Below are 24,101 nucleotides of genomic sequence, written 5' to 3' on the forward strand. Positions count from 1 at the left end.
AAAAGCTTATGGTACAGCTTTGGGCACAATGCTGTGAGCACACAGAGAAGGTGGGGCTTCATTGCCCTGCATGGTAGAGAAGATTTTGAAGAAGAAATTACATTGGTGCAGCATCTTAAAAAATGGAACAGATATTCAGTAGGCAAGCAAGAGTAAAGGCCTTCTAGGTAGAGAGAGCAATATTTCCTGAGAGTGTGTAAGATTTGCACATTTGGGGAAGAAAGAGAAGCACATTTTGCTAGAGAGTTGGATGTTTAGTTGGACTGGGTGGTAAGTGAGCAGCTAAAGAGAAGCTTGGAGAGTTGAGACTGAGTTAATAATTTGTTTGTATTTTCTATTTTAAAGTGTTGACTCTTCCTGGTAGCTGAAAGGGAGTCACCAAAACTGTATAAAAAGAGATGATGGTAGCTTGACCTAGATCAGTAACAACAGGAAAGGCAACAAGGCACTGAATTTCTCAGGTGGAATCCACATATTTTGGTACCAAGGCGGCAGAGCAGATTTGCTAGAGAAGAAGGACTGGAAGCTGGTTACATAATTATGAACCAGGATGGTTAGACAGGTCACTGTAGTAAAGTTTGTAAATAAAGGGCAACACAACAAACAAGATGACCTTGGTAAAGTCACTTCTCTTCACAGAGGTTCAGTTTACTCAACAATAAGTGGGTAAGTACTGAACTTGTCATCTTCAAAATTGTGCCCAATTCTAAAGGTACATGGAAAATGATTTGATTTGATTTTTTAAAAAATGCTTCCTAGTGAGTGTCCAGGTTTCCTGTTTCCTTAGATGTTATTACTAAGCCTGTACATTGGTTTCTGCTATTGTCAACTACAGTGATCATTGGAAAGGAATGGTAGAGAAATGTTCTCATTATGGAAAAGCCTATTTCCAGAGAACAATTAAATGAAGTATTCACTGAGTGACAGAGCTTAGAATTTTTAGCATGATTTTGCTTATATGCTTTCAGATTTGCTCTGCCATAATTAAGAGATGCTAATAAGTTTGCCAAAGTCTTAGAAGTAAATCAAAAGAAGAATTCCTTTTCCATTTGATTCATAAGTATTCATGCTGCTAATATCTGTATTAAAAATCTCACCTTTTGGCTGAATTCCAAGAACATATTGAGGAACAATTAAAGTAAGGTTTTGTATGAATAATGAAATTTGGTGATAAAAGACTGTACTCTGCCTTGAATGAAGTTTGCATTTCTACTTCCATTTTAATTCCACAAAGTTCACTAAAATATATTTTGGGGAACAAAATCTTTATCTTGATGACAAGAGGTCTTTGCCAGAAAAAAAGAAACAAATTAATGCTTTCAATTAAAGATGAGAAAATGTTGCCAAAAGCAATAAAAGACCCCACTAGAATTTGGCCTTACCTGAGGCCCAAAATACAGTCAATTCTTCCACCTGTTCCCCTCCCACCCCCATAGATTCTTGGAGTTCAGACTTTGGTCACAGGTAGGTTACTCACGCCCTGGGAGTTGACATTTCCTGTTAAAGGTTCTAGAATTTCAGATCCAGTTGGCCCTGAGTACTTCCTGATTCTCCTATTCCTATTTTAATGCCACTTCTAGGAAAACTTTCCTTATTCCTCCAACCTTCAGTCATATTCTAATAGTTTCCTCTTCCACGATACCACAGGGCACTGGTCTTGCAATTTCTAGAGATCTTGACGCTTGTGTTGTAGTTACTTGCTTACACGTATATACAAACATCTCATACTTGATGGTGAGCTCTTTGAGATGCCTAATTTACCTCTGGGCCATAATGCCCTAGAAGCTTCAGACTGAACTACATTCCAGGACCCAGGTAAAGTCTAAAGCCACAGCAAGACATAAGGCTTTGGAACTCTATAAGCTAGAGGTAGATCTATCTCAACATCACTAATTTATCTTCTTAACCTAGCTTGTTTCATTTGTGGAAGTATTAGAGCTGTTGACAAGAATGTCTCTCTCACCAAATTATGATCTGAACAGAGCAGAACTGTGTAAGATTGAAATGCTTCATGAAAAACTCATGGACATTGGAACCATTTATACCTGGGTTCAAATTCTGTAACTGTTATTTATTGTGTGTGCTGTGTACTGGATACAAATGTCCTTCCATATCTATTTTCCTCCCTCCTCCACCCTACTTTCTGCCCAGTGGGCTGACTGATATGAAGTGCATAAAGAGGCTCATCTGGTTTAGGGTTGAATTTGATCAACAGAAAACCCCAAGGAGGAGATCTGAAGGATGGAAGGCAGTGAGATCAAAGCATTTATTCCTGGTGACCTCTCTGTTAGGTGGGCCATGCCAGACTGGTTGTGTCTCTAGACTGTCACTATTTCTCTAAGGAGTCCAGCTTTACATAATTCCCTCCCCCACCCAGGTCTTTTCACACTAGGAGTGGCAGCAATTTTACTAGCACTAACTGAGGTTCCTGTAATATCCTTTGAGTTTCCTCTTTATCTCACCCACACCTTTATAATTAGTTCCTTTATGAAAACCTACCCTCCTCCACAAGTTATCCTAATTTGAATGGGTTCTTTGTTTCTTTTGGAGACCCTAACTGATAAATATTAGAAAAATCATTAGGGCTATTAATCACTGTCACTCAAAGTTCTTGTGAGGAATATATAAGAAAGGACATCCTAATTGTCTGCCTACCACAAATCCTGCTGCATAACAAGCATTCATGAGACAGTAGTAATGATTATTGTTTTCAGGTCTATACTCCAGGCACCAAGCACCAAATCCATCTTGAACTCACTGAATATTGGTAAGTGAATGAATAAAATCACAAAAAATAAGGCGAATTTAGATCTGTTATTTAAAAATGGATCCACTATCCTTCTACTGATTTTAACTTTCCTCTATTCTTCCTCATGGTTTTCTCTCATGTTGAAATGATTTATATATATGGATATACAATCTGCCTCTAGGACCTGACCTATATTTTAGGGACTGTAACTGTAGCTCCTATTTTTATTATTTCTATTCCTTCTAAAGGACTGCTCCCCACACAGTGGGCACATATCTTTTGTGGGCTTTAGGGATGGACTACCCATTCTGAAAAGTAATTTCATGCATTTCTAATGCTGTGTTAAATATAATTCATTAAGAGCACATGACAGGTTGCAATACCATTTTGACACCTAAATACTAGCAACATTCAAACAGCAGTGTGTTGCTGGAGAAAACACGCACGTCTGGGGCAAAAACTTTACCATTGCACCTTTACAGTTTGTAATGTATTTCCCATCTCATTTCATTCTAATGGAACATAATTTCCTTTGTACATTTGTGCCCCTTGTCCCGTTCAGTCACACTATACAGACAGGCCCCTTTCACTTTGTTTTTCTCTTGGTTTCAAACAATGCCAATAAACTCAATTTATGGCATAATATGACATTATTACCAAGTGATCATCATACCTACCTCACTTGGAATTATTTGAAGTGACAAGCCTATTGTCAGAAGAGGGACTAAAGGTTTTTTAATCATTTTACAAACCAAATAAATAGGAAGCAAGACTCTTTACTTGACACCAGAAGAATAGAGTCTATAGCAAGTGAATGTTTTTAGCCTTCTCCATTTCATTAAAGGCTAAATGACAAACTGGGACCAATAAAAAACTATTTATTTTCTTTCATTGTGTATACATTTTGATTTAATTCCTTGAAGAATTCAGATGTATCTCATTTCCAAATTAAATGTAGTTTACATATTTGAATCCCTGCCATGAAGACAACTGTAGGTTTCCTAAGTGTATAAATCCCCAGTGCTTCACTCCAGAGGCACGAGATAATAAGATGGTAGATTGAATATACACATCCAATTTCACTTCCTCTGAAAACTCCACTAGGACCTACAAGGACAGAGAGAACAGGAGCGAATAAAACAGCAACATCATTTTGGAAGTTGGAAAGCAAATGAACCAGTGATAATTAACTTAGCAGAACTAAGAAAACTGAATCTCAAACAGGCCTTAGGAAGAGCTGAGAACCAACTAGATGTATATTAAAGAATCCTCAAAGATTCAGGAAGTATTAGCTCAGGTACTTATGGGATTGGGCACAAAAGGGAGAGGTAAAAAGAAGGGACAGGGTGTGCATGTATATGCATGACTGGGACATTGTGCTGCACACCAGAAACTGACACACTGTAACTGACGGTACTTCAACAAAAAATAAAGAAAGAAGGGATAGGATTAAAACTGTAGAAAAACACTAGATTTCTAGATCACCTTATTTAGTCTATGTCCCTAGGGAACTCTCTCTCCCACTTCAGCAGACGCCTGGAGGTTTATTCTCCAGAAATATCAGGCAAAGTTGAGGGCATGTGCACTAAAAACCAGGGATGTTACATGAGGATGAACCATGTCCATATTTAACACTGGAAATTCCTGGCTTTCCTTCCTCAGTTCTTAGTGAGTGTTGCTCCCAAATCTCTGGCAGCCAGAGCTTTACCATCCAGACAGATTAGAAATTGCTCCTCCGTAAAAGTTCATCAGAAAAAAAGAATGACATAAAGATACAAAATGTCGCATTCCATTGTATAAAATTGCATCCAGATAATTTTACAGTAAAATTAAATCAACCAATTAGATCCACATACTCAGCACTTCCAAACATCATTTTATTTCCCCATCCTCAATCATAAGCAGACAATCAAGGATTACCAGACATCTAAGAAAAACTTCATGCAAGAAAAATGAAGAATAACACAGACATAAACAAAGAAAAAAAGATATTGGAAGCAACAGAGACTCCTGTGGGAAAAGAAAACTTCAAAACACTCTAGCATTAATAGAATCACATAGATAAGACTAGGTTGTACTCAACCCATTTCCATGGGTGGAGAATTTTAGGATTTGTGGAAGCTGAAAGGTTTGCTAATATCCCACAGAAAATGATTTAGAAAATACATTTTTCTATTGAAATTTTTATATAAAAAGTGATATTTCATAGCTTAAGCACTGAATCATGGTAGCAGCTTATAAGGCATATAATGCAAAATTTCATAATATCCCACTACATAGCTATCTCTTTACATCCCATTTTAACCTCCAGTATCTACCTACCTCATGGGTTTCATTCAAATGTATTTGTCATATACAGAAAAAGAGAGAGTGAGAGAGAGAAGGAGGGAGGGAAGGACAGAAAGGGAGAAGGAAAGAGAGGATGATTCCCCTGCAATGCCCAGCATGGAGTGGTTTTTTTCCTATAAACATTAGAACACACTGAACACATGATTATGCAACTAATTTACTCTTTAGATTGCTACATGGACGTACATACATGCCAAGATGTATGTATCACTGGATAGATATATTGATATATGGATATATGACAGTGGATTTTAAAATTAACCTCTGGAAACCACGTGTGAGAAGAGCTAATTTTTGCAAAATGGAATCTTGATTTTTCAATGTGAGATTCAAATTTATCTGACAGCACTATACACACTTATTTATTTTCCCACTGTAGACTTCATTAAAACCCTAGCTAATGCCGTAGTTTAAAAATGCATGTTCGACAGATCCTTCATATACTTTGGTTTCTGCTACTGCCAACCTCCTTAGCACCCTCCTTTTTTACAGTAAATCTAGGAGGGTTTTGTTAGGTTCAGACTTCATGTGGCAACTGACTAAAAGTTGCCCAGGTTGGCAAATATCAGATGCGTTGACTGGAAAAGAAAGACAAAAGCTGTGACCATTGGTGAGGATAAGAGAGTAGAAATAGACCAATAAGATAATGAAGAATTACGATATATACGTTATAAGCAGGGGCCTTAGAACCTGGGAGACTGAAGCTAACTAAGACTTGGCTCTGTCACTTACATAGTAGTATGAATTTGGGCAGGTTATTGAACTTCTGAGATTCATTGTTCTGATCTTTAAAATATTGAGTCTGTAAAACTTTCTGTAAAGGGTCAGGTAGTAAATACTATAGGTCTCTGTTGAGTTAGCACAAAAGCAACCACGGACACTATGTAAATAAATGGGTATGGCTAGGTCCCAAATACGCTTTATTTGTAAAAACAAGCACCTGTGTCTACATTTGACACCCACCCCAACATGGACAGTGGTTTTCTGACTCCTAAATCACAGTGATATACATCACAGTGTGTGTGTGTGTGTATATATATATGTGTATATATATATATATATATATACACAATTTTTCAATAATTGTCACCAAGAAAGAATTCAAGCAAAAATGTAAAATATCCCAACATATAAAGCACATATAAAAGAGATTTTAAAATAAAGGATTACTATAAGCCACCTTAAGATACGTTTGGAAAATACAGTCTAAATGGATTTCTTTAAAATTATAAAATAGCAATTTTCACAGATTAAACTGTAAAAAAGGAAAGAAAATCAGAATAATTGAAACCAAATATAAAATTATTAAATGTATTCTGTACATCTCATTTGGTCCTTATTACAAAATATAATAAAGGAAAGTTCACTCTAAAGGTTGTTTATAATGGAGAGGCAAAGCTCTGACAACATGGTCCACCAACACAACCCCAAAATGATTTAATTGTGATGCAAATAAAGTAAAATGGGAAAGTACAACATTATTGATGGTAGACGAAACATTTGACTTTTAAAAAAATATATTATTTAAAATTATTTGTCAGTCTTGGGTTTATATTTAGAAAGACAAATTTCTCATATCCTACAATTGCTTTACTGGGGAGAGAGCATATATTTTTTCATCTGTAATAAGAAATATTAATCATTCCATCATGTCATTACTGACAGTCCTATGTTGACTATTTCTTGGCATTATATGCAAAAAGAATATTTTCCTCATTAATATTTTACTATTAGAAGTTCTTCTAGGTTTGAAAAGTTAGTTTAGGTACCAGAAAGATCTAATTATAACTACTGAGTTAGGTAAAGATCAACATTTAAAAATAGTCCTCCTTTGTTATTATCCCATTGTACACTGGTTTTTAAAACATTATTTTACTTATCATAAAATTTCTGGGAAGTATCTCATGTCACAAAGTAACTCTTTTCTGTATGCAACAAATATGTATTGCCTACTAGGTGCTTAGTTTTCAATGACGATTTTTAAAAAATTATAAAAGATTATAATTTTAAACAAATTATTGGTAGGAAATAGAAAAAAAGTTTAACCAGATCACACAAAAATATAGCAAGATATTTGTATTTTATCTGTGAAAGAGTAATAGTAATTCCTGCCCAAGAATCTTTCTATGCTTTATTTGGCTTCCTTTGAATTTGCACTTAGAGTCCATTTCACCGCTTTATGATACACATAGAATTGGCACTGATAAATAAGTCTTAGTCATTGTGGAAATAAGCAACTGACCTTCCTAAAAATATAACACAGAGACAGCCTAAATAAGCTTTTAATTTAATGACCCAAAGTCACAGCTGGGACAGGAAACCTAGCCTCAAGGGTGGTGGAATTCTACCTTTAGTCCGCATCTCCATTTTAACAGTGTTCTTACTTTGAGAAATTAGAATAACACCTGAAAGAAAAGTACAGTGATAATGCTGTAGCTGTTTGAATTAGCATCTTACTTGAGAGAATGATATAGCTGTTAGTTTTGATCAGTGATGCCTTCATTGGAAATGTTTTCTTATTTCACTTATTTTCAACTTATTTATTGTTTCTACGTATATTAAGGGTACCAAGTAAAGGATGTTGATCACCACCTGGTTCTACAAGAGTTAAGTCATTAGACACTGTAGTCACTGACCTTCAACCTACCCTGAAAGGAATTCAGGGCAAAGATGTGCACTTGACTGCACCTACCCCTCTGCCAAAATCTTTGGAACAATTTCTCAGAGCCATCTGAGAGGTTGTCTCTCAGGCTATAGTCCTTAATAAGACACTGAATAAACTCAACTCACAGCTCTAGTTTTGTGGGTTTCTTTTCTTCTTTTTTCTTTTTTTTTTTTGTCGGTTGACAAGGATCAACTATATGCTGTCATCTACAGGAATACACAAATAAATGAAACCTAGGTCCTGGCCTCAAAAAACTCGAGTCTAGCACAGGGGTGGGCAATATTTTTCTCTTGAGCTAGATAGTAAATAATTTTGGCTTTGTATACCATATGGTCTCCATCACAACTACTCGACTCTGCCTTCACAGCATTAAATTAGCCATAGAAAAAAGATGCATGAATGTGTGATGCCTGTTTTTCTTTGGCCTAACCAGGCAGCCAAGTGGAATTTGGCACAGTGGCCATCATTTGCTAACTACTAAACTGGCATCGGGACAACGGATAGGTTATACATTTTTTGTCAGTGTTTGTCCACTGGTAAGGCCTGGCTAGAATGTTGTATTTAACTAGATTCTGAGGCTACAGCAAAATTATGGCATGACTGTCAATGAAAAATACTGCAAACCAGATCAGTAAACAAAGAATGCTGAAGCCATCAAGTCATCAGCGGCTGCCGCCACCCCCCAGTGAAGACAAGCCTGCAGCCCAGCCTCTGCAGCCACTCACCATGGTGCACCCTGAGGGGACTCAGAATAAGAAAGGACAGGATACTGGCCCTACATAGCTAGGGGCTTGTCAAAGGAATGAATTCAATGAGCCCAAATGTTTGCTCCCTCCCATACATAGAAAAGCACTAAATTCTTTAACTTGAGATGCCTGGTTTTCTTTAGTTAACAAGTAATCTGTTAATGCTCTGACTACCTGGTGTTGTTGTAAAGCTCCTATATATCCTAGCTCCTCCCCTACCCTTTGGAGCAGTCCCTCAGAGCCATCTGAGAGGCTGTCATCCCGGGCTTGAAGGGGTTCGAGTCCTCAGAAATGTCTGCCAAATAAAACCTAACTCTCAACTTTTATGCTGTGCATTTATTTCAGTCGACTTGGTCATTCACTCACTCATTCAAACATTTACTGAGCTGTTATATGTCCACTGCCTGAATAGACAGCAAAGCCACACACTTTCTGTCCACAAAAAGCTCACATTATAATAACAAAGGAAAAGGTGTGAAAGATCAAAAGAAACTGTGATTAAAATTTTTCCAGCTAGAGGAAATCTCAAGTGTTTCGGTTCTATTCACCAGAAGTACAAATGTAGGGAGCATTTCCCTCTATCTCCTAGGGGTCCAGAGACCTACATCCTTTTCTAATGCTTGCAGATGTTCTGGGGCTTTGCAGGAAAAGTTCTTACCAGGGCCATCAGGTGGACACCTGGCAACGTCTTTGGGCTCAGGCATCTGTTCTACTAGATTAGTCAGTGGAGGAGGCGCTGATTGCTGACAAAATGTGGTCCTCATCAGAATACGGTGGGTGAAAGTGAAGGGATGGAAATATGCCAAGCAGCTCAGAGTCAAAAGAGAAAAGGGGAAAGAAGCAAAGATAGAGGATCTGAATAATAGAATTAATAAGTACAAACTGGAATATAGAACACTTATCCTCAGCAAATAGCGAATACACATTATTTTCAAGCACTCAAGGAATAGTCTCAAAGATTGACCATGTACAAGTTTACAAAGAAAGCGTGAGAGAACTTTAATGAGTTAATATCCTGCAGACTATGCTGTTTGACGATAATAAAATTAGATTTTTTTTTAAGGATAGCTTAAACATCTAATATGCTTAAAAACTATCATCATATTACCTAATAATCCTCGGATTAAAGAGGAGATAATAAAATTGAGATATTCCTAACACTAATTAGCACTAGAAGATTTGTGACATATAGCTAACACAGAACTTGGTGAGAAATTTACTGCTCTAAATATATTTATCAGAAATAAAAAAAAATATTGAAGACAAATAAGCTATGTATTCAATTCAACAAGCCAGAAGGAAGGGCAACAGAATAAATGTGAAAGAGACCATAAATGAGGAAATAGACATAAATACAGAAGTGAGGAAATATAGACCAAAAATAAAGAACAATTATAAAATTAAGAAATGATTACTTTAGAAGATTAATAAGATAAACAAACCACAAGGGAGACATCAAGAAAAAAAAGGAGCTAAGACTCAAACAAAATGTGAATGAGAAAAATAAAAATACTATAGAAATTTAAAAAGCAATGAAATACTATTATTACTTAGTATATGCCAATAAACTTGAAACCCAAGAGGAAATGAGCCTATTGTTAGGGGAAACAGTATAAATGGCTAAATTTTACAGGAAAAAAAAACCTGAAAAGGCCAATTGTTTGGGAGACTCTTATTTGTCTAACTTTTAAACACGTTTAGCCTCTCTGCACCACCTCACTCACTTCTCCCCAGGAAGAGACAGGGATTTCTTTCGTAAATTTGTAAGAAGCAGTGGGGTATGCTTCACTCAGCCCCTTCTGATCCACTCACTTTTCACAGGATCAGCCTTATCAACTGAAAGGTGAATTCCGATCTGCTATGTAGTAAGGAGTCTTACAAATTCAGGGGTGAATTATTAGCAAATCCACTTGGCTAGAGATCTAAAGTCACAACTTGCAGTCAGCTTTATCTAGATCTCTCTAATGCATGCACATCTATCAATAGGTTACAAACTCTGAAAGGGAAGAAATCGGTATTATTAATTAGCCTATCTAACAAGTTCAAATGCCTATAACTATGAAAGACATAAAAATGGTAAACAGACTCGCTCCTATCCACTGCCCCACGTACAGGAAAGCCCTAGATCTAGGTGGCTTTAGAGATAAGTTGTACAAAACGGTAAAGGAACAGACAATTTTAGCTCTTACATAGTTGTGCCAGAAAATGAAAATGAGAGTATAAGGCTAGTGTAACCTTGATTTCAAAACTGAGATAAGACAGACCATATAATGAAATTTAAAGGCTATCTATCTCCCTTATGAACATTGACATAAAAGTATAAAATAATATATAATAATAGGATAATGCACCATAATCAAGTAAGATTGTCTTAGGAATATGAGAATGATTTAAGATAGGAAAATATGTCTCTGTGATTCCCCACCCTAATAGAATAAGGAAAACATTTCATTTAAATAATCATCTCAATAGGTATAGCAAAAGCATTTGGTAAAGACACATGATTTTTTAAAAAGTGTTTTCTAAAACCTAACGAAACTTCTTTAACATGATAAAGTCTCTGTAGCAAACAAAACAAAAAATACCTTCTCCTAATTACCATAACATGTATATCCTGAAGTTCATGTGCCTAACATGTCTGATATTGTCTCTACATTCAACATAGCACTAGCGGTCATGATCAATGAAATACCCCCTAAAAATAAAAGGTGTGTAATAAAGATATCACCACATATCAGATGGTGCAGGAAAACAAACGCGGAGGATAGTGTTGAACATAAATGCTTGATGGTTATTCAAAGCATATCAAAGTTCACTAACAAAGAATTAATATCCATAAAATATAAAGGAATGGTAAAATCATGAAACTTGAAATAGACAACTTGAAGAAGACAAGAAATCCAACAGAATGAGAAACATTGTTGACCAAAAACCAATGTAAAGAATAGAAAATCTAAATAGCTGAATCACTAGTAATCATAGAAGTGAAAGGAGATTATACTTTTTACCACTGGATTTTTTTTAAAATTAAAAGTTGGATAATACTGTGCTAGTTATCGTTTGCTGTGTAAAAAATTACCCCCAAAGTTAGTGGCTTCAAACAACAAAATCTATTATCTCAGAGTTACTATGAATCAAGAATCTGGGTGCATCTTAGCTAGCCCTCTGGCTCTGTGTATCTTACATGGCTACCTCATATCAGTCTCAGTTGGGAAGAATCTGCTTCCTAGCTCAGTAATGTGGTTGTTGGTAGGATGCAGTGCCTTGTGGTTTGTCGCACTGAGGGCTGAGTTCCTCAGGAGCTATTCCTTGATGTGTGAGCCTCTTCACTGAGCACTTCACAATATGCTTTCATTAGAATGAGAAGACAAGCAAGCAAGAGAGACTGTTAGCAAGAAAGTTCTAGCAAGAGGAAGTTTAATCATGTTAATAACATCCTATTACTTTTACTGGATTCTACTGATTCAATTCATTAGAAGCAAGTCATTAGGCACAGCCACACTCAAGGGAAGTGGATTACATAAGAGCGTGAACATCAGGAGGCGGGGATCATTGGGAGCCATACCCGAAGTTGCTTCCACACTGAGTATTGGTGAGTTCGGAGGGAAATAGCTAATATAATTCTATTGGGAAGATAGACTGGTACAGTCGTTTTGGAGAGCAACCTGGTAACATTTAGAAAAAAATATTGCTTATAGACTGAATGCTTGCATCCCTCCAAAAGCCATATGTTGAAACTCTAGTCCTCTAGATGTGATGGTATTTGGAGATGGGGCTTTTGGGAGGTAATAGAGTTGGATTCGGTCATGAGGGTGGGGTCTTATGATGGGATAAATGCCCTTAGAAAAAGAGGAGGAGACAGGAGATAGTTCTCTCTTTGTGTGTAGCCACCAAGCAAGGCCATGTGAGGACATAAGTAGGAAGAGGGTCCTCATCAAGAATTCAACCATGCTGGCATCTTAATCTTGGAATTCCAGCCTCCAGAACTGTGAGAAATAAATGTTTGTGGTTTAATCTCCTAGTCTGTGGTATTCTGTTATAGCAGCCCAGACTAAGGATCTCTATGACCTGCAAATTCTATTCCTGAGTATATATCCCAGAAAAATATATGCAGAAGTCCATAAGGGGACATGAATGAGAAGGCTCATCATAGCATTATCTGTGGCAGGGGGTAAAGAGCCAACACAGGTGTCCCTCAAAAGAGGAAGAAATGGACAAGCAATACTTGGGGCATGTGTTCTAATGGAATATGATGCAGCATTAGAAACAATGAACTAGAGGTACACATAGCTGTGTAAGTTGAACTTAAAAGCATAAGAAACAGAACAAGTTCTAAGGCACAATGTACTGCATCCAAACACACATATTTAACAAGGTTATATATTTCACAAGAGTACAAACATATAAGGGCATAATTCAAACACATCAGAGCAGGTCCCTCACAGTGGGAAGGAAATGAGTGTTGAACTCCAGGATGAAAGAAAAAGAAAAAATATATATATAAGACAAAGAACCTTATAAAACTCAATGGTGGTGATATGGCCAGAGTTCAAGAATAGAATAAAAGTAAAAATAAAAGTAACCTTCATGAGTGGCCAATTAATTCTAATCTTTGCCTTTAAGTTGCAGAGCTGGCAGACAATAATCAAAATAAGCAGCCTTTAATGTTTATTCGTGGTTGCGGTCTTTCTGTTAGTTTGTAAAATGATTCACATCTTCTCCGATATTTGAATTCAGCCGTACTGCTTTTGGAGGGATTTTAGGCAACATATTCAAAACAGAAGCTAGTAACTAGGGATGGGAGGTACCAGAATAAAACACCGAGCAGGGGCGGCCTTGGAGAACAGCTTGGAGGACAGGTTCTTTCTCTACCACGTGCACCACCACAATTGAACATGGAGATATAAGGAGGGGTGGCAGTTCAGCTTGGGAAGACTATTTTGGGATGTTAAAGAAAGCCCCTTTTCTCTATCCAAGCCATCTTTGCCCCCTCATCACCCCCTCTCCCCCTACAGAGGTGTCAGAAATTGTACTTTGAAATGTCTGAGCCATATCTTGGCCCCTCCAGCAAACTTTGCCACACACAGAGGTGTCATCAGCAGTACTTTGTGATCTCTAAGCAACCCCCTTAGCCACTATTGGCTAGGGGAGTGCCTTGCTGACCAATCAAAGCTGAAGGGTGTGGTCCCCTCATTGTCCTGGGGAAGGGTATATATAGCACGGTCAGGAAGCCTGGGCTAGTCCACCAGGAGGCTTCAATATGTCTAAGGTGTCCAAGAAACTACCAGAGCCTAATACAGATATGGAACAACCAACCGCAAGTTCCAGACAGCGGAAGAAGATGAATGTTCCTGATCAACCCAGGACCAGAAGTGGCGGCAAGGTAAGGTGACCCTATTCAAGCTACTCTTTTCTTCATTGACCCATTGAGCCCTCCTCCCCCAAGAATCTTACCCTTCCTTGCCTGGCACAAACCCCCTCCTCAGCCCTGACCCCTTCTCATGAAGCCATCCTTTCCATCAATATCCCATCTTTTCCCCCCTAAACCAGTGTCCTTTTAAACTCACTCTGTTGTCCTCCTTCCTAGGCATTGAAGACAACCAGGAAGATTAAAAAAAACCTTCAAAGGACTTTGAGTAAAAAAGCCTCTAAAAAAACTACCAACCCTATAAGAAAGTCTAAGAAGGCTAAAGGACCAACACTATTCGGCCATTATCACAGGCTGAATGAGACATTAAGTGAAAATCAAAATGAGCTGCAGCAGAAGCAAGAGGTAGCGGAGAAGCCCACTACTTCAACTGGTGACCTGGGTGGCCAGTAACTTCAGAGAGAGGCTAGAGACCTCAGAAATATCTGCAAAGTCTCTGAAATGACCAAATGTGTACCTATTGAATTTTACAGCTACAGGGTACACTGATGGTAATTAAATAAAAACCAACTTGGGAAAATTTCTGTGTGCTTCTGTGAGTTCTCTTGTGGTGGGAGCAGGGAAGGAAGGGAAGAGGAAAGGGTGTGAGGAGGGAGGGACACTGGGTCCTGCAGAGTGGGGGCAAGACTGGCAGAATCACAGTTAACCAGATAGTGGGGATAAGGAGTGGGTCAGGACAGAGTGCTGCGGACAAATTTCCTGCTTAACACTTGAACCTACTGGGAAGATGGAAAAGGGCTTGGCATTTCTATCTTTGGGGTGGGGCGCAGGCGGAGCACGCTGTCAAAGTGTAGATTGCCAGAACCTATATGGTTTAAGGTGTGTGGGTGGCAGTGGGATCCCACGAAACAGGGAAATAAATGACTCCCAGGCCACCTACCTCATAGTGGTGTTTGTTACATGCCACCTGATGACATCAACAACTGATGATCCTCCAAAGGGCCAAAAACCTCATCCTACTAAAAGTTACTGAAAGCACCCTAAGGACTGAAATAATGGTGACTGGAAGCCACAAATCCAACACTGATTAGCCCACTTGTTACAGAAACTTAGGGTCAAGCAGTGGCTTCCCAAGGGCAGGGCAGTGGGAGCAGGTCTGCTTTGCAGGCAATAAAGAGGGATATTGTCTACAGAGAATTCTAAAACAGCAGTCTCCCCTGCAGGGATCTTTATCTTTATTCTTTCCAAAGTTGTTTTTCTCTCTAAAGAGGATATCCTTTTAAGTGGTTTCATTGAAGTATAATTGACATATAATAAATTGCGCATGCTTAAAGTGACAATTTGATGAGTTTGGTCGTATGTATATACTTGTTAAGCCATCACCACAATTCTAAGTGTGAACATACCCATCACCCCAAGAAGTTTCCTCCTACTCCCTGACGATTGCTTCTTTTTGCCCCTCTCTGTAGATCCCCATCCTCAACAAAATAACAATCATACTAATAAAATTAATGTAATATTGTTGTACACAAGAACCCTCAAATCAAGTACGTTGAGTGAAAGAAGCTGGATAAAAATGAGAACATACTGATTCCATTTATATGTATAGATGGCATTTTCTAGCATTTTATGATTGCTATTTTGTTGAGAGTTTGGCAGCATTTAAACGATACCACAAACTTGCTTTAATTTTATTTAAAAAACTGAGATCATTGTAAAGTCACGTGCAGCTGTAAGAAATAGAAATATCTTCTCCCCTTAAACCTAGTTTCTTCCAATGGTAACATCTCGCATATCTATAGTAGAACATCACAATCAGGAAATTGAAAGTGTTATGATCTATTTACCTCACTCAGTTTCACCAGTTTTACACGCACATATTTGTATGAGTGTTTGTGTTTAGTCCTACGGAATTTTATCACCTGTGTAGTTTCCTGTGATTAACACCATTACAGTCAAGTTACAGAAGAATTCCAGCACGAGGATCTGTCACGTTATACTCATTTATAACCACAACTACCTCCCTCCCTCCCTGACCTCTGGAATCCAGTAATTTGTTCTTCATCTCTATAATTTTGCCACTACAAGAATAATAAATAAATGGAATCATTCAACATATAACCTATTGTGATTGGCTTTTTACATTCAGTATAAATCCCTTGAGATCCATCCAAGTCATTGTGTATGTCAATCTTTTTTTCCCTTTATTGGTGAGTAATATTCTAGGGTATGGAGGTACCACAGTTTAACCAATTCATTTATTGAAGGACATTTTCATTGTTTTGATTTTTTTGACTATTACAAAAAAAAAAAAAGCTGATATGATCGTTCCTGTTTAGGTTTTCCTGTGAATGTAAAAGTTTTCATTTCTCTGAGATAAATGCCCACAAGTACAATGGCTGGATCACATGGTAATGGCATGCTCAGTTTTGTTAAGAAACTTCCATACTTCTCTCCAGAGTGGTTGTACCATTTTACAATCCCACCAGCAGTTCCTCTGCATTCTCACCAGCATTTGGTGCTATCATTTAAAAAAGATTAAATCATTGTGGTTCATGTATAGTGGTATCTTCTCAAAGTTTTCATTTGCCTTTCCCTGATGGTAAACGTTGAACTTCTTTTTATGTGCTCATTTGCCATCTGTATATCCTCTTCATCGAGATTTCTATTTATGTCTGTAGCCTATTTTTTTTTTTTTTAACACTGGCAGAATCAAGCTTTCAAGAATTTGAACACAAGGCACAGGTTTCCAGGTGTACAGAAATACATCTCCATTTTACAATTGATTTTTGGTTTTTCTATCTCAATCTTTTTGGACAGGGATAAAAAAGCAAATTGTTTCTAATTTAAGCAACAAGATCTTTCTTACAATGACCTTATGGGCTTTTAAGAGCGGATCATCTGAATTTCCAGGACTTCCTGCAATTATATGTAAATAACATATATTATTTCCTTTCTACACCACCTACCACTAGCTGGTTGTTGCCTCCTAGATCCTAGTGAGTTTTTTCTACTGTTAAATGATGTTTTAATTTCTGTATCAACACAGAGCCCCTCTGTTGGCTTCTTTAAATAATCTTTTCTTCCTCTAGTGTGTCATTACAGTCCCTTTAGGCTTTTTGTTTCCTCTTCATGAAATAAATGCTAGATACTTCCCCTACTTATAAAATGCTGGATTGGAATTCCAATCCTTGACATTTAAGGTGATCTAGGAGGAACTTACATGTGTGCATTTCCACTCCCACTACAAATGCATTATGACAGTTATTAACTTTACTTCATTCTATCACTGCCTCCTTTTTGGTCCTTCCCCACAGGGTACTGCAACAGAGTCCAGTCCTTATAGCATACTATACAACATGTAAGTTTTAACAGTATCTTTAGCCTATATAGTTGTTGGAGGTGGTAACACCGAGCTCCTGACCCTCCCAGTCATAGATTCAGTTGATATTTTCAACCTTAAAATCATACAAGACAAGAGAAAATTCTACAGCCATACTGTAGTGAGGTTTCTGGGAATATCTCTCTATGTTCGTCAATAATCTCTGGCTTATCCATCCCTTGGCCAATCACAAAAAGGATAGTCATCATACAGCGGTCTTGATAAAGAACGCCTGGCCAATCACTTCAAACTGACATAACTAGAAAGATTCTTGCCCTCTCCCTCCCTCAGGCTCTGGACTACTAGCTGTACTTGAGCAGACAGAATAGTCCACTGAAAATCAATCAGTCTGTTGGCTACATTCCTTTTACGCAAGCTCCTGAAATCTTACGTGCCTTCATATTTCAGAGCTGCGTAATTCATGGTTACTAAATCAGCACAAGGGGAGAACTGTAGTAAGTCTGCTCAAGACAACCGAACCTAGCACTGAAGCTGGGCTCTACAGGGGCCCGGGCCAGTATATGGATGTCTGGAGGGAGCCCCTGATTGCAAATATGGGTACAATGAATTTCTTTACCAGCACTGTTGACTTCTTTCAAAGTAATATCTTTGTTTCTTTACTCATATCAGTGAGAGCTGGCTGCCTGCCTGCTTTCTCCTAGTCCAGCCTTGGTTAGAGCCTCTTTCTCTTCACTAATATTGCATTTTTTCTGGCTGGCAAAGCCTTGGTATCCTTAGCTCAGATCAGATAGACTATACGTAGGGCTGCATGTCTTTGGTCATGAGGACTGACATTAAAAAAAAGAAAAAAAAAGTACACTTAGCATTTCCAGTTCCTGAAGAATTTTCTCTAATGTTTGAGTTCCTGTTGTCGGCCTGTTCCTTCTTAGGTCATTGAATCTCCTTCTCCAGTTCTTGTACCCCTTTTAGGAGTTTCTCAGTCTGGTTTCTGTCTATGTGATTTTCAGCAATGGTGTGATAACCCCAGGAATAAAGGAATCATGCAGGTCCCCCCTGTTTAGCATGGGCCACAGCTGAAGCCCATTTTCTAATTGGATTTTTAAATTTTGTTCACTGTTGAATGTCAAGAGCTCTTTATACATTTTAGATATAGATCTTTTGTCAGGTAATGTGATTTACATTTTTTCTCAGTCTGTAGCTTATGTTTCAACATTATAGTATCTTTCACAGAGCAAAAGGTATAATTTTGATGAGGTCCAGTTCATCAATTTTTTTCTTTTATGGGTCATGCTTTTGGTGTCAGGTCTAAGAACTTTTCACCTGGTCTCAGGCACTGAACATCTTCTCTAAAATTATATAGTTTTAAATTTCAATCTGATTTGTTTTACCTTTTGCATAAAGTATGAGATTTGGGCCAAGGTTCTTTTTTTATTATAGAAGTGTCCAAGTGCTCTAGGACCATTTATTAAAAAGGCTATTCTTCCTCCTTGACATTGCTTTTTCATCTTTGTCAAAAATAGTTGGGAGGAATATTGGTTTGAGTCCATTTCTGGGTTCTTTATTCTGTTCCACTGATATACGTGTACATACCTCAGCAAATACCATGCTATCTTCATTATTGTGACTACACATTCAATCTTAATACAAGTACTCTCTTTGCAGCTTTGTTATTAGCATAATACTTGCTTCACAAAATGAGATGTGAAATGTCTTCATCCTCTTCCATTTTGTGGTAGAGATTGTAAATTGGGTACAATTTTCCAGTGAAATCATGTAGGCATGGGTAGTTCTGTTTCAGGAGCAGAAATACAAATTCAATCTCTTTATTGGTTAAAGGACTAATTATATTGCCTATATAACCTTTTCAAAGAATTGATTCATTTCTTCTAAGTTTTCAAATATAGGAGCACACAGTTAATAACAGTATCTGCCTATCATCCGCTGAATGGCTGCCGGATCTGCGGTGACATTCCCGGAATCATCCCTGGCACTGGTTGTTAGGTCATGTCTAATTTGCTCTTTGTCTTGCTAAAGGTTTATCAATTTTACTGATTTAAGAAATAGTTTCATTCCCATTGATTTTCTTTATTTTATTCTTCCTTTCAATTTCATTGATTTCTGCTCATAATTATTTCCTTCCTCCCACCTGCTTTGGGTTTATTTTCTTCTTTTTTCCCCCTATATGCTTTAGGTAGGAACTTAGGGCTCTGATTTGAGACCTTTCCTTTTTTCTAATGTAAGCATTTGATGCTATTAATTTCACTCAGTGCTGCTTTAGCTGCTTTCCATTTATTTTGATGTCTCTTCCTTTTCATTCAGTTCAATGTCTTTTTTTTTTTTAATTTTCCTTGAGACTTTGTCTTTGACCCACAGATTATTTATAAGTATGTTGTTTAATTTTCAATTGTTTAGGGATTTTCCTGTTGTCTTTCACATTTACAGATTTCTAGTTTGATTCCATTATGCTTAGAACATACATTCTGTAAGATTTCAATCTTTTAAATTTGCTGAAGCTCATTTTATGGCAAAGCATACAGTCTATCTTGGTATATATTCTAGACACTTGAAATAAATATGTGTTCTGCTGTTGTTGAGTGGAGTGTTCTATATATATAAATTAGACACTGTTGGTCATTGTTCTGTTCAGTTATTCTTTGCTGATTTTTCGTCTAGTGGTTCTGTCAGTTGCTGAGTGTTAGAGATGTTTGAAGTCCAACTATAACTATGGCTTAGTCTGTGTCTCCTCACAACTCTGTTGGGATTTGCTTTGAGTATCTGGAAACTCTGTTGTTTCCTTGAAACACATTCAGGATAGTTGTATCTTTGTGATGGATTGATACTTTTATAATCATGTAATGCCCCTCTTTGTCTTTAGTAATTTTCTTTGTTAAAATGTCTACTTATCTGATACTAATATAGCCATTCTTGCTTTTTGTTTTTAATTTTGGCAAAATACAGATAACATGAAATTTGTTATCTTAACCTTTTTAAGTGCACATCTCAGTAATATTAAGTACATTTATGTAAGCAATCTCAAAACTATTTTCACTTTGCAAAACTGAAAGTCTCTAGCCACTAAACAACAATTCCTCAGTCCTCCTCCCTCCAGTCCCTAACAGTCTCTATGAATTTAACAGTTCCAGGTACATCATATAGACTGTGTCAGAATAGCTTCCCTTTTTTAAGGCTAAATAATATCCCATTGTATGTACAGACCACATTCTTATTCAGTCATCAATAACACTTGGGTTGCTTCTATCATTTGCCTATTGTGGATACTGCTGCTATGAGCATGCGTATCAAACATATCTTCAGGACCCTGCATACAGATTCTTTTGTGCATATACCCTGAAATAGAATTGCTGGATCATATAGTAATTCTATTTTTAATTTTTTGAGAAACCTTCATCTGTTTTCCAAAGTGGCTCCACCAATTTATATTCCCATGAACAACACACAAGTGTTCCCATTTCTCCACATGGCCTTGTGCTGAGATTGAGTGCTCGGGGTTGCTGAAGAGTTTTTCTTAATGTTTGTTTGCTGTCTTTTAGCTTTTAGGTTGTCCCTATGTGTCTGCTCCGTACAGGGAGTCTCTCTCCATGCTTTTGCCAGTCACCTACTACTGAATGCAGCTGCTCGTTATTCCCTGATAGGTCAGCAGTATGGACAGAGTGTTCTCGATTCTCCTCATCCACCCTCAGTCTCAGGTAGGCCCTGTAAGCCCAGTCCTCATGGGTGGGTCCTTCGGTGTTCCCAGCCATAGCCCCCATCAGAGCCAGATGCTCTCTTGTTATGGGTCTCTTGTGGGAGATACATCCCACCTCATTTCCAAGTAGTAGATGCTTACTGCGCATTTGTGTCACCTACAAATGCGTATTTTCATTTTTGGCAGGAAATTATGTCTAGCAATCTTGGGAGAAGGCAAGGTTATAGGCCTGAATGCACATGTAATTGTGTGCTTTTAGTGGAAATATCAGCGTGGCCTGTGAAGTCCCTACAGTGTCGCACTTGGTTGGAAATTGCTACTTTGGATACTGGTGGATGCACTAGTGACTGAGAGCTATTAGTGTTGTCATTATTACTGCCTGCAACACCCCAGGAGGGTGGCATTTGTCACTAGCTGCTACAGCTGGAGTCTTCTCTGATGGAATGTGTTTGGTAAATAAAGTTCTATTCAATCACTGATGATTTTATTTGCACATATGTGCCTGGAAAATATCACCAAAGGCAAAAGACCAGTGCATGCTGCCAGTGGGCATAATAAATGAACTGAGTAGGGCAATCTTGCTAAAAAGCAACAGAAACCTGGAAACACCTTCTCCTCATTTCTGTCATAAGGTTATATCTACCTTGAGCGTTATCAGGATAAGATAGGAGAATCAACCTGGCCTGCCTGCAGAAAAAATGGCCTCAACTACATAGAAACTACTAGGCAGAAGATCGGAAAAATAGGAAAGTTGTACTCAGCACTTACCATGCCGCAAGCACTCTTTTGGGGGCTGGCAACAATTATACCTCGGAAATGACTACTGAGTAACTTCTTAATTAAAAAGAAATAAAGTTCTTCAAGGGCCCCTGAATTTCACCTAAACTTCTAGAATTCTTTAAAGCTGCCATCATAGCCAATTCACAAAAGTGTGATGTGGCCCCTCAATCTTTGGTTCAACCCTATTCCTTTGTTTCCCTCAATCTGGCTGAGCCAGGCTGCCATTTTGAAAAGGAACCCATGTTCACAATTAAGGGAGGAAATATGTAAGATTAAGCTAGGAAGGAAAAACTTGCCAAGTTTCTATTCCAAACACTGTCACATTCGAAGGACTTCGTCAACTTCCCAGGCACCTGACCTCTGCTTTCTACTCTCTCACCTCTTTGCCATCTTATTCACCACTCCCCAAGTGTCAGTCAGCTGCTCGCATCATCCTCCCCTCAGAGAAACACAGAGGCAACCATGTTTCAACTACGTGACTTCGTCTTTTGACTTTCTTTTGGTCTCCAAACAAAGAACTGACTTTTCCCACAGGCAAGTGGCAAGATGGTGATTTTTTTGTTATCAGTTATCATAATCGTTATGAATAATTTTATTTCCTTCCAAATTTCTGATAGCATTTCTAATTAGATGTTACCACATTATCCATTTTGATTATCTTTTCAATGTGCTAATGCTTAGATTAATTTCAATCTATATTTTCAATCCCATGATTTATGTTGCTAAATTTAATAATTCATTTGTCATGGTTCCTTTTGTTTTGTATTTTAACTTTTTAAATTGCATCTTTAGTTCACTTGCTTTTATTCACTCTTTAATGGAGAAACTTCTTTTTGACTATGGATTTTCTCATATGTACAGTTTGCCTTCACTGAGTGATACTATTAATATTGAAGTGCTTACTATGTACCACTTTTATAAATATTTTACATACATTTATTTAATCCTCCAATAACCTGAGTAGGAAACTGCACGGATGTGTTACATTTTCTCATATTTACCCAAGATCACACAAGTAGTGGATGGCAGCGCCAGGATTGGAATTCAGGCAATCTGTCTGGAGATACAGTCCTCCAAATCACCATAATTTTAGAATTAATCTATAGCATTTCCTGTGTTTCCCTTTGCCCCATGGAAAATTCTGGCTGGGACTTGATACCAAATTATGTCATTGTGGTACAAATCAAGTTAAATAGCAATATACAATAGCCTTGAGTCTTCATAAACTATTAACATCTTCATTTTGGAAACCTAACTATTTTTCCACAGGAAGACTATTTCTTTTAAAGTATGACCATAAGTAACTATTTTGTGGAAATCTGAACACAAAATAATAATTGTTGGATTAGTTTTAAAACCTTCATTTCTCTCCACTTCTCACTTCAGACCCTGAAACTTTCCCTGAATACCCTCAATACATACAATAATATGTCATTAGGCAGCCTTATCCAACTTTTAAGAAAAATTTGTTTCAAAGTAAGCTCTCAAAAATATTTTGAATGAATATATTGCTGAATTTTGAAAAGCAAACTTTCAATAATCAGAAGCAGGGAGATATTTCCAGTCTTAAAATAATTCAGACATTTTTGCCACTTAAAATTAACTTCCTATCAAATCTCCATCTTGGAGAATTATGAAGCTAATGATCCAGATTATATAGGTAATATATCCTTCAAAAAATCAACAACTTTGCAAAGAAGCTAAATGAAGGTTTTTGTGATGAATGGCATCCAAAACATTTTTCTTCTCTAGGTAAAAAAGAACCTACAGTTGAATATACAGATTTATAAATCAGTTCACATGGGATTCAGTTGAATAAGAACAACAACTCAGCAAATATTACCACGTACCTTCACATGTATATGCCAAGATATGGTAAGGGTCAACATTGCTATACATATATTTTGTCCTTTCACTTAATCTGTGTTCTCTTAGGGGGTTGTATTTGTGCATTATAATGATAGTGTGACTATTCAAAGACTTTTTAGGATACTATAACTTAATCCAACTTATTCTATTATTATTACTACCTCCAAATTATACCTTCCTGACATATTACTTTAAAAAGTGTCTTAAAATTATACACAGTATGCCTAAAAACCAGCATTTACAACACTGTTTACAATGTTTTATGTAAATATCGAAACAGGGAGACATGGGGACTGACACTTCAGGCACATAAAATATGTCATGAGATTTCTTTCCTGTTACTTCCTTTGTGCTGTATTGGGAAATCCCTCTGGTACCATCCAGAAAAAAATTTGCTACCCTTCTTATCTTTACCATTATCATTTCACTATTTGCTCTATTCCAAGCCAATATTGAATAGAAATTGAAAATGAGTATACTCAAAATTAGTCCTTCAACTCAGCCTGTTTTTTTTAATATCAGAGAG

General features: G+C 37.4%; 1 protein-coding gene and 1 pseudogene across 1 annotated transcript; one reads left to right on the forward strand and one right to left on the reverse strand.

The window, feature by feature from the left end:
* Positions 1-13,769: 13,769 nt before the first annotated feature.
* On the forward strand, positions 13,770-14,330 carry LOC116150899 (uncharacterized protein CXorf51A). The gene is made up of 2 exons (XM_031446243.2): positions 13,770-13,892; positions 14,097-14,330. Exons 1-2 carry the CDS (start codon positions 13,770-13,772, stop codon positions 14,328-14,330), a joined length of 357 nt encoding a protein of 118 aa, XP_031302103.1.
* A 2,472-nt stretch (positions 14,331-16,802) lies between these two features.
* On the reverse strand, positions 16,803-17,811 carry LOC105088024 (tRNA pseudouridine(38/39) synthase-like; annotated as a pseudogene).
* Positions 17,812-24,101: the final 6,290 nt, after the last annotated feature.

This window comes from Camelus dromedarius, chromosome X (genome assembly GCF_036321535.1).
Source record: "Camelus dromedarius isolate mCamDro1 chromosome X, mCamDro1.pat, whole genome shotgun sequence".
Classification (NCBI taxonomy): Eukaryota; Metazoa; Chordata; class Mammalia; order Artiodactyla; family Camelidae; genus Camelus; species Camelus dromedarius.

Coding starts and splice junctions, on each gene's coding strand:
- LOC116150899 (XM_031446243.2), top strand. CDS start 13,770: ATGTCTAAGGTGTCCAAGAAACTACCAGAGCCTAATACAGATATGGAA. Junction 13,893..14,096: donor GGACCAGAAGTGGCGGCAAG/GTAAGGTGACCC, acceptor CCTCCTTCCTAG/GCATTGAAGACAACCAGGAA.